Source organism: Tupaia chinensis, unplaced genomic scaffold (genome assembly GCF_000334495.1).
Source record: "Tupaia chinensis unplaced genomic scaffold, TupChi_1.0 Scaffold143624_1, whole genome shotgun sequence".
NCBI classification, from domain to species: Eukaryota; Metazoa; Chordata; class Mammalia; order Scandentia; family Tupaiidae; genus Tupaia; species Tupaia belangeri.
In genome coordinates, this window is record NW_006203472.1 from 677,832 (window position 1) to 688,916 (window position 11,085).

At 54.3% G+C, this 11,085-nt stretch overlaps 1 protein-coding gene across 5 annotated transcripts in view; it reads left to right on the plus strand.

The window, feature by feature from the left end:
- The first annotated feature begins 25 nt into the window (after positions 1-25).
- Positions 26-11,085, plus strand: part of DEAF1 (DEAF1 transcription factor) — a 53,902-nt gene continuing 42,842 nt past the window's right edge. For 3 of the 5 annotated variants that reach the window (XM_006164427.2, XM_006164431.2, XM_006164428.2), the window contains exons 1-6: positions 26-118; positions 2,387-2,484; positions 5,336-5,465; positions 5,728-5,874; positions 6,465-6,604; positions 7,946-8,011. In XM_006164427.2, coding sequence (XP_006164489.2) covers positions 31-118; positions 2,387-2,484; positions 5,336-5,465; positions 5,728-5,874; positions 6,465-6,604; positions 7,946-8,011 — 669 coding nt within the window. In that variant the 5' untranslated portion in view covers positions 26-30. Of the gene's footprint in view, positions 119-2,386; positions 2,485-2,608; positions 2,864-5,335; positions 5,466-5,727; positions 5,875-6,464; positions 6,605-7,945; positions 8,012-11,085 lie in introns of those variants that run through there. The other 2 variants (XM_027766675.1, XM_027766676.1) reach the window with 2 other exon arrangements.

An 11,085-nucleotide genomic window follows, 5' to 3' on the forward strand; every position in this document is an offset into this window, starting at 1 on the left:
GGGCCGGGCGGGCGCCCCCCCGGGGCGGTGATGGCGGCCGAGCCTGGGCACATGGACATGGGCACCGAGGCTCTGCCGGGGCCCGACGAGGCCGCCGCCGCCGCCGCCGCTTTCGCAGGCAAGTGCGCCCGCGCGCCCGCCGGCCTCGCGCCTCGCCGGGTTCCTGCACACCCGCCCCGCCCTGCCGGGCCGCCCACACCTGCCTAGGCACCTGCTCGACATACCTGCCCCACACACTTGCCCCGCAGGGCTGGGCCATCCCCACCTGGCTGGGGACACCTGCCCCTGCACACCTGCCTTGCTCACCTGCCCTGGGTCGCACTCACCCCCCACCTGTTCCGGACGCCTGCCCCTAGTGACCAGCCTGGCTCTGCCTAGCGTGCACACCTGCTGCCTGCTCCTTTTTCCTGTGCCTGCCAGCCCTGCCCTCTTTTGGTCTTCCCTGTGTCCCTCTGGAACCTTCTCAACACCATGTCCTGCCTGTCTTTTCCTCCATCCAGCCATCCCGAGTGCTGGTGGCATAGCAGGGTCAGACCAGATCCTGTCCTAGAGTGCATGTGGGCATGCATGTCACTTGGAATGCCCAAGGGCTGATGCTGAGGAGCAGTAGTCCAAACCCAGCCTGGGTAGGGCCAGGGACCTCCCAGAGGTGTGACGTGTGGCCCAAGTAGGGCCCCAGCGTGGGCCCGGGAGGTACCTGCACAGGCTTCCCTCACGGTCTGCCTTTGTCCCCACGCCCCTTTCCTTCTAGGCCTTCCCTTCCCTCCTCCTCTTTCCATCCAGCTCCCTCCTGAGGAGGAGGCTGCCGGCCCGCATTTTGGCTAGTGCTGCTTGTCACGCAGATCATCCTCATCGCCGGGTTTCGTGTCACAGACCCTGGAACCAGCAGACTGCCACTCTGCAGCCATCTGAGTCCGTCCCAGTCCTGCCTCCGGCGGGGGTTCCTGGTGCCCTGGGAGGAGCAGCGTTGGCTGTCAGGCTGCCTTGTCAGGCACTGCTGGAGGGCGCCTGGCGGTCCCCGCATGCCAGCCCTGTCCGAGCGTGTGGGTTTCACGTTCTGGGTGTTCGCTCGGCCCTGGGGCTGGGGCTGGGCCAGCAGCCCACTGCGTGTGCGTGTGGTGTGGAGAGCTGCCTGCAAGAATGAGGGAGGCTCTGTGCTCTCGAAGGATTCGGTTTTCACCCATGAACTTTGGTGTGACATTGGAATTTGGGGCCATGGAGCTTTATTTCAGGTTTCTGTATATTTTTCTGAATGCAGAAAGAAAACTGATACTGTCTGTCACGGCATAGAAATATATTGATGTATGTTGCTTCTACGAAATTTTGTAGTTGTGTTTTGATAAAGCATTTCCAAAGTGTTCTTATGACCCGCTGAAGTACCTCTTGGGACCCACTGCCGTCTGAGGCCGCCTTTTTGCAGATGGCTGCTCGAGCTGCCTTTAGGCTGGTGTGTTCAGACACGCCTCAGCCAGCAGCCTGGCCTCTTACCACCTCTTACCACCTCGGTCAGGCAAGGGTGAGGTAGCGGTGGCCCTGGCATAGCCTGGGAGTGGAGACGGCCAGGCGGAGAGGTTCTTTCGGTGCAGTGTGGTGCGTGCTGGGCAGGACTCACTATACCAGTGTCTTTTGAGCACCTGCCATATACCAGAGTCTGCTCTGGGACATGCCGGGGTGCTGGGTGACAGAAGCAGCCACTGGCCCTGTCGAGGAGCGTCAGCAGGCTTTGCAGAGGCAGTGTGGGGAGCGTGCAGGCTGTTCGCAGCAAGGGACGCCTCATGGGAGCAGGAGCTGGGAGACTTCACTGGTGTGACGCGGACCTTCATGGAGTCTGTCCCACAGACCTGCCATGCCAAGGGGCTGTGCCATTCTAGGGACACTGGCAGGTCAGGCATGCTTCTCAGTAGGAAGACATGCTGGAAAAGGTATTGGAGACGCTGGGCAGAGCCAGCGAGCAGGAGCCTGGTCCCCTGACAGTGGTGACCTGAACTTTGTGGTGGTGAGACCCAGGAGGGGAGGGGAAGCCTCCCTGTGTGTTGATCATGTGAGTGGGTCCAGGAGGCGTCTGCACCCATGGGAGGCCGAGAGTGAGACTCTGGGTGCAGGCGCACAGCCTCCTGGAGAAGGGAGATGTCAGGGCTGCTGGGCAGAACTAGCTCGGCGCGGGGCTGGGGAGGGGTTGCCGTGGGTGGCTTTTACTGTGAGCGAGAGTATTACGGAGGAAGGGCCAGATGACAGACTGCGGCTGGAAGCGACAGCCAGGCCTTTCCGAGTCTGCAGTCCGAAGTGCCTGCAGTGGAGTGGGAGCTGCCTCCTTTAAGCTTCGTGCGAGGCCACTTGCCTACTCACACCCTTCTCGTCACGCTTGAACTCGTTTCTTCTGTTGCAGAGGTGACCACAGTGACAGTGGCCAACGTGGGAGCCTCTGCAGACAACGTCTTCACGACGTCAGTGGCGAATGCCGCATCAATTTCAGGACACGTCCTGGTAAGCAGCGCTGAGGAACGTCATGCTTGGCACCCGGCTTCCCTGCATGGCCCTGAGGAAGGCGGCTCCTGGTCACTGCGGTCTGCCCAGGCTTCAGCCCGAGGCCCGAGTACCTGTTCCGTTCTGTGAGCTGTCAAGGGGTGCACGCTGAGCTCTGCTTTTGGGAGCCAGGGGGCAGTGCTGAGCAGGGAGGAGCTTGAGCCGAGGTGGAGCTGCTGTGGAAGGCCAGGTGAGGCCTTTCTCCATTTGGGTCCTGCACAGAAGCACATCGCAGATGTGTTCACGAAGCGACAGGAATGTGGGATACCTGGCAGCAGCCTTCTGAGCCTGGCAGTTGGGGTGACTTCCTTTCCAGATGGTCTCAGCCTGCATCTTAGGGGTGAGAACTCCCAGCTCCTGATCCAGTCCAGGCTGCTCTTAGCCCAGGGTTTAGCTTCTGCCCAGCCTGTTGGTGGTAGAGGGCCCCAGCACTCTGTGGGAGTCCATCTCTCCACCCTCCTCTACCCTGCTGCGTTACGGCCTGTCCACCGCAGTAAGCTGCTGGAACAGGCCACGTGTCAGAGCGCGCTCGTGCCCAAATGCAGAACCCTTGAGCGATGTTCCATGGGCCTGTTTTGTATTTGAGCCTTCGGTGACTCCGAAGAGGAGAAGGGGGATGTCAGGGCGAGCCAGATAGTCTTGTTACCGGTGGCAGACGCTGGGGGATACTGTCCGCAGAAAAGCGGTTCCCTGCCAGCCTGTGAGCTGCTGCAGCCTTTTCAGCCAGAGCACACACCTGGGGCACCGTACCCCTTAACGCAGAGTTATTGTTAGGATGACAACAAACAGAGCACCTACTCTTTTTTTTATTTTTTTTGCCAGAGGGTGCTTGCGCTCACCAGAGAGAGGGAGAAAGGGCGAAAGCACCCCATGGCGTGTGGCCACGCTGCGGCCTCTGCTCCTCTTACCCACCTGATCAGGAGTTTGAGCATGCACACGTGCACCTGGTGTAGTTTTCCAGTCACCGGGCTGGGATTCGAGCCGCACGGTCAGCCACGTGGAATCCATCGCCCTCAGTGCCTAGGCCACAGGCCGATCCCTCACCTTTTTATTTGGAGTGGTTTTTGCTTTAGGGTGTGTACATTCACCAGAGAGACAGAGAGACAGAGAGCAAGAAATCACCCCCAGGGTGATGGCCACGCCGCAATCCCTTCTCCTCCATTCTCCTCTCGGGATCTTAGGCACGCATGCACGCGCACCTGGTGTGATATTAAGCTGCCAGGTCCAGGACTTGAACTGTAGTCAACTACGTGGAAGTCCAGCAACATAGCCATTATGCTATCTGCTGGTCCCATCCTTTTTTTTTTAATAGTTATTTAATTCATCCGTTATTATTATTATTTTTATTTGACCAAAGTGAGACAGAGGGAAAGTGGAAAAGCAAGCTGCCGGGTCTCGGACTTGAACCACGGTCAGCCATGTGAGTCCAGCACCTTGACCACTATGCCACCTGCTGCCCGCCCCCCTTTTAAATGGTAGAGATTGCGTGCACACAGAAGAGAGAGCGAGAAGCACCCTCTGTGGGGATTCATCATGTCATGACCCCATTTCCTTGGCCCTCAGGATCCTGGGTGCCTGTGCACACCCAGCGTGTTGTCAGATAGCCCTGGGATCTGACCTCGCTGTCAACCATGCGGCTTCCAGCACTGCGGCTCAGTATGCCACAGGCTGCACCATTGAGGTTGTGCGGAGCCCAAGTTCACTGTAACGGCAGTACAGTGACAGACCTGGCGCAGGGCGTGGCAGACCTGGTCAGTCTGCGCCGGGCTCAGAGTGTAACGGCAGTACAGTGACAGACCTGGCGCAGGGCGTGGCAGACCTGGTCAGTCTCCGCTGGGCTCCGCGTGGTACGGCAGGACAGTGACAGACCCGGCGCAGGGCGTGGCAGACCTGGTCAGTCTGCGCCGGGCTCAGAGTGTAACGGCAGTACAGTGACAGACCCGGCGCAGGGCGTGGCAGACCTGGTCAGTCTCCGCCGGGCTCAGAGTGCTCGGGTTGCCCAGTCTGGCTGCTTCCTGGCGGCAGATTCTGTGCTCGTCCTCATCTTCTAGGGGGACCCAAGTGTAAGGCACTTCCGAGGGCCCAGACCTTGCCGGTGATGGAGTCAGGGCGCGGCTGCTGGTGCATCCTGCCATCGGCGCCCGCACTGGGCTCCGAGGACAGGGCTGGCCTCTCGCCTCCAGGCCAGGAAAACGCGGAGACGAGTGTGTGCCTATGTGGACGCTGACAGCAGATAGAGGGGTCCCCGCGTGCGTAGATGCCCTCTCCCCTGACCAGAAGAGTACCTGGTGGTCTGGAAACACGCCCTTTCTCCAGTACAGGGTTGAGGTCCTGAGTCACGGGGACCCAGCAGCGCAGACCCCGTCCTGGGCGTTGGCCCTCAGGCTCCCTGAGCCCTGCTGTCAGGAGTGTGTGCTGAGGAAGGGGCACCATCAAGTTTTCATGTATGCAGAGTCAGAGGTCACGTTCCCGGGTATAAGAACCCCGTCTTGTGTCTTCCGAGTTAGCTTTACGCTCTTAGAATGAAAACTTTAGAGTTTCCTAGGACGTTGGGCCTGGACAGGCCACTGAGGTCCTGGTCTGCCCAGCGGCTGTCAGACAGAGCCTTGTGGCTAAGGTTTGCTGGACAGCTTGGCGGAGGTGGGACCCAGGCTCCCACAGGGATGTCTGTGGAGGGGAGTGTGGGCCCGGAGGGCGAGTTTGGGCTGGGGATAAATGGCTAGATCCTTGCTGGAGGGCCACATCCTGTTTGTTAAGTCATGTGCCTGAGGGCGTCCTGTGAGGAGACTTCATGAGGCATTCTTTCTCCTAGTCTGGTAGGACAGCCCTTCAGATTGGGGACAGCCTGAACACGGAAAAAGCCACGCTGATTGTCGTCCACACGGATGGAAGCATCGTGGAGACCACAGGGCTGAAGGGCCCAGCAGCGCCCCTCACCCCAGGTATCGGCAGTGGGGTGTGCTCGAGAGGGTCTGCAACGTATTCTGGGTGGTAAACTGGGAATCCCAAATATTAGCTGATTTAAGCTGAGAAAGGGAGAATTTTCAGGGCTGAGAAGTGCTGTCCGTTGTCGAAGGGGCCGTGTGTGGCACTATCTTGGCGGGGGTTCAAGTCTGAGACCTGGCAGCGTGCAGCAGCTCAGCTCAGCCCGGTGCTCCTCTGTTACCTTCCTGCGTCCTTATCTCCTGACTATCCTTGCCCCAGGTCCTCAGTCCCCTCCAACTCCTCTAGCTCCTGGCCAGGAGAAAGGCGGAACCAAATACAACTGGGACCCGTCCGTGTACGACAGCGAGCTGCCCGTGCGGTGCCGGAACATCAGCGGGACCCTGTACAAGAGCAGGCTTGGCTCAGGTGAGCGTGGGCCTGGTCGCACTAGGCTGCTGCTGCTCTGGCCTTCAAGGGCTTTATTCCTTTTTGCATCCCAGCCGCGTGATAAATAGGCATCTCTGTCTCTAAATAAGGAACATTCTCAAGGTTTCCAAATGCAGAAGACAGGCGGTGTAAGTGACAGCGGCCCCTGTGAGGCACAGCTGAGGCAGTGGAGAGGTGCAGGGCAGGGTGAAACTGAAAGTGATTGGTCCAGGTAGAAAACTGGGAGTCCGTGTGACCCTGGGACTGGGAGGAAGCTGGGGAGAAGCAGGCTGCCCCCTGTGCCCAGGTCTGGGCAGCGTGGGGCATGTAGACCAAGGGTTCTGGAGGAGGCAGCACTCGCTGCAGGGCGCAACTGGGCTGCGGTAACTGCAGACTGCAGCTGAGAGGTCCATAGGGGCCGGGGCATCGCGTGCAAACGGGGACTCTGGAGGTCTGCCCAGGGTGGCTGTCAGGGCCATCCATGAGATGCATCGGGTCACGCTGGCAGGGGAGCAGAGACGGGGGAGCCTGCCTGGTGTCCGCTAGCCACACTGACAAGGGACGGGGTGGTTCCTTTGCCTTCACTGCAGGAGGCCGGGGGCGATGCATTAAGCAGGGGGAGAACTGGTACAGTCCTACCGAGTTTGAAGCCATGGCAGGAAGAGCCAGCAGTAAAGACTGGAAGAGAAGCATCCGCTACGCCGGCAGACCTCTGCAGTGCCTCATCCAGGTACCACGGGCCCGTCTCTGCACCCTGCACGCACTCACGGGGCAGCCAGACGGCCCAGCCTAGAGGAGGCACACAGACCATGCAGTCAGGCAGGACTGCTAGCATTGTGACCTGGGGCAAGTGCTTATCCTCTCTGTCCGCCAGTTTCCTGATCATTCAGGCAGATAACAACCCCCTCCGGTGGTTGGGGGGACAGAGCTCACAGAGACAGAGTAAGCACAGAGAAGGGAAATGTTAGAAGCATAACAAATAAAAGTCGTAGCAGTGAAGATGCCAGCTCCTGCTTGAGTACACCTGACTCTTCCATTCGTTTCTTCCCTGGAAGAGAGACACTGCGGCAGGGTCTTTCCCACTCAGCCTGCCCGCGTCATGGCGCACAGGGTTGTGTGCTCAGGCAGGTGTTCGGATGCAAACCCAGGGCCTGCTCCACATGCGATGTGTCGCTGTGTCATCCCCAACCCTGCGCAGGTGCCTTCTCTGCTCCAGCTTACTCAGGAGAAGAGAGGGTTTCTGCTTCCCATCGCAGGTCCCTTGGGTGCTGTCAATGAAATAACGCCCTAGGGTCTTTCATAGCTCCTGTTACCAGTAATGGCATGTGAAAAGGAGAAGGTTCTGGAAGTTACTGTATTTTCTTAGAATTTTTATTTTTGGGGGCCACCTGATGGGGTGACGGTTAAGGTAGCTAGACGCCACACGGCCAGCTATGTAATGGACCCCACAGCTCGCGAAACAATGCTGGGTGTGTGTGTGTGTGTGTGTGTGTGTGCCCCAAATCCCTCAAGAAGAGTGAGATGACAAGGAGGGGTTGTGTGGTCATCTCCCACGGGCGTGCTCTCTCTCTTTGTCTCCCTGGGGTAAGCACACTTACTCTCTGACAAACATTTATAAAAAAAGAATTTTTACTTTTATGATAATAGATAAGTAGTAAAACCAGCGGAAATCTTTCAGTGCTGAACAGTTCACATTTCAAGGCTGACTCTCTAACGCTGATGGGGTGACGGTTAAGGTAGCTAGACGCCACACGGCCAGCTATGTAATGGACCCCACAGCTCGCGAAACAATGCTGGGTGTGTGTGTGTGTGTGTGTGTGTGTGTGCCCCAAATCCCTCAAGAAGAGTGAGATGACAAGGAGGGGTTGTGTGGTCATCTCCCACGGGCGTGCTCTCTCTCTTTGTCTCCCTGGGGTAAGCACACTTACTCTCTGACAAACATTTATAAAAAAAGAATTTTTACTTTTATGATAATAGATAAGTAGTAAAACCAGCGGAAATCTTTCAGTGCTGAACAGTTCACATTTCAAGGCTGACTCTCTAACGTATTAAAGCACTCGTTACCTTCCAGGATGGGATCCTGAACCCTCACGCTGCCTCCTGCACCTGTGCTGCCTGCTGTGATGACATGACCTTGGTAAGTCCCCACGAGGTCAGAGTGCTAGGCCAGACGCTGAGGGCCAAGCAGAGGGCAGGCCCAGTAGAGGACAGGGACAGTGGGACGAGCCCTCAACCTTGGCTCTTTCTGTCTCTGGTCTTCTGCTTTGGAGAGAGACAGTATCCTTTTTTTTTTTTTAAATTACTTTATTTCACTATTTATTTATTTATTTATTTATTTATTTTGAGAGGTTTTTGCTATAGGGCACATACACTCATCAGAAAGACAGAGAGACAGAGAGATAGAAAGCAAGAAATCACCCTCCAGCGGGGATGGCCACACCGCAATCCCTTCTCTCAGGATCTTGGGCACGCACGCACATGCGCCCAGCATGAGTTTAAGCCACCGGGTCCAGGACTTGAACCATGGTCGGCTACATGGGAGTTTAGCAACATAGCTATTACGCTAACTGCTGGTCCCGAGAGACAGTATCCTTACTTCTCTGTGGGCCATCTTGTCCCATGTCTCTGGCACATTACTGAAACTTCGATAGACGCCTGCAGTTGGTCCTGAAAGGTTGTTCAAGAACAGTAAAGGCAGGACTAACAGTTAGCATAATGGCTATGTCGCTAGACTCCCTTGTAGTCGACCGCGGTCCGAGTCCTGGACCCGGAGGCTTAAACTCACACCGGGCGCATGTCCGTGCGTGCCCAAGATCCCAAGAGGAGAAGGGATTGCGATGTGGCCATCCCCCCTGGGGGTGTGATTTCTCACTTTCTGTCTCTCTCTCTGCCTGTCTGGCGAGTGCACATGCCCTATAGCAAAAACCTCTCCAAAAAAAAAAAGAACAGTAAAGGCAATTTTTATTTTATTTTTCTGAGGGAGATTAATGTAGAGCATGTGTGCTTGCCGGAGAGACAGAGAGACAGAAAGCAAGAAATCCCCCCGTCTTCCCGCCCAGGGTTGGTGGCCACACCGCAGGCCCTTCTCGTCTCTGCTCCTCTTGGGATTTTGGGCATGCACGCACATGTGTCCGGCATGTGCTTTAAGCAGCCAGGTCCGGGACTCTAGCTTTCTGTTATTTAAGAAAGTTTCCTAGGACCAGGAAGTAGCATGATGGTTGTTGCCAAACTCCCACATAGTCGACCGCGGTTCACGTCCCGGACCTGGTGGCTTAAAACTCACGCCGGGCGCGTGTGCGTGCGTGCCCAAGATTCTGAGAGGAGAATGGAGGAGAAGGGATTGCGGTGTGGCCATCCCCCGGGGGGTGATTTCTCGCTTTCTGTCTCTCTTGTTTCTCTGGCGAGCACAAGAGTCCTATAGCAAAAATATTTTTCAAAAAAGGAAATGATAGAAACCTCTTGTAATATTGCCATCTAAACCCCAAAACCAAACATACATACGTTTAAAAATGGTTACAACAAATGTGTATGTACCCTTTTATAGCTTGTGTTTTTTAAATATTATTTCTTAAAAATCTGCACTAAACTTATTCATGTGTAGTTTTTAATATCTTTGGAAATATTTTCTTTTTAAATTTTTTTTAAACATTTTAAAATTTTGTTTATTCATTTGTTCATTCTAATTTGACCAGAGTGACACACACACACACACACAAAGGGAGGTGGACGAGAAAGCAAGCCACCAGGTCTGGGACTCGAACCGTTGTTGGCCATGTGGGATTGTCCGGTGCCTTAAATACCATGCCATCCACTGGTCCCTGGAAATATTTTCTTATCCTAAAATTTTTTAATGTATTATTTAACTTTATTTTATTTATTGATTTATTTTACTTTGACCAGAGAGAGAGAGAATGAGAAAGCAAGCTGCCAGGTTTGGGAGTTGAACTACAGTCTGTCATGTGAGAGGCCAGTGTTCCTAACCACCATGCCACCTGCCAACCCCATTATTCTAATTATTTTTTTAGAAATTATTTGATTTCATTTATTATCATCATTATTATTTGTTTAATTTGACCTGAGAAAGACAGAGAGAGAGAAAGGGAAAGTAGGAAAGCAAGCTTCCAGATCTGGGACTCAAACCGTGGTCGGCCATGTGGGAGTCCAGCACCTTAACCACCATGCTACCTGCCAGCCCCCCTTATTCTAAATTTTTAACTGCTTCAAATAGAAACAAAATAATTTTCACTGACTTCATTATATATTGCCATACAGCTTTCAAAAGTGTCATACTAATTTGTAATATATGGACACACCAGTAATATTTCAACCTTTCGTAGTGTTGAATATTATTATTTCTTCAATGCCTTCAGTTTCATTAAAAGTTGCTTAATAAGGTATAGTTAGAATGCAAATCTGGTTAATTATTAGAGGATTAAAAAAATTTATTAGACCATATTCTTTTTTTTTTTGGAGAGATTTTTGCTATAGGGCGCGTGCGCTTGCCAGACAGACAGAGAGAGACAGAGAGACAGAAAGCGAGAAATCACCCCCCAAGGGGGATGGTCACGCTACAATCCCTTCTCCTCCATTCTCCTCTCGGGATCTTGGGCACGCACATACATGTGCCTGGCGTGAGTTTAAGCCACTGGGTCTGGGACGCGAACCGCGGTCGACTACGTGGGAGTCCAGCGACATAGCCATTACGCTAACTGCTGGTTCCCTAGGCCATATTCTTTGGGTGAAAAACTAAATGTTCTAAAATTTTCTAGCTTGTGTGTAGATTTAGTGTGATTCTAGTGGGAACAATTTTGTGAAACTAAAATAATTTTAGCATTCATTTAGAAAAACTAATACGTGAGGGCCAGCAGGTAGTATAGTGGTGGTTAAGAAAAAAAAAGGTGGCTTGAAGCTCATGCCAGGCTTGTGTACGTGTGTGCCCAGAATCCTAACAGGAGAAGGGATCGCGGTGTGGCCATCCCCCCTGAGCAGTGATCTCTCACTTTCTATCTCTTTCTGTCTCTCTGGTGAGCACATGCACCCTGTAGCAAAAATTCCTCAGAAAAGAAAAAGAAAACCTAATGTGCAAGACTTTTAGTGAGCTTGGGGACCAGCAGGTGGCGTGGCGGTTAAGGTGCTGGACACTCCCACATGGCTGACCACGGTTTGAGTCCTGGATCTGGTGGCTTGCTTTCTCACTTTCCCTCTCTCTCT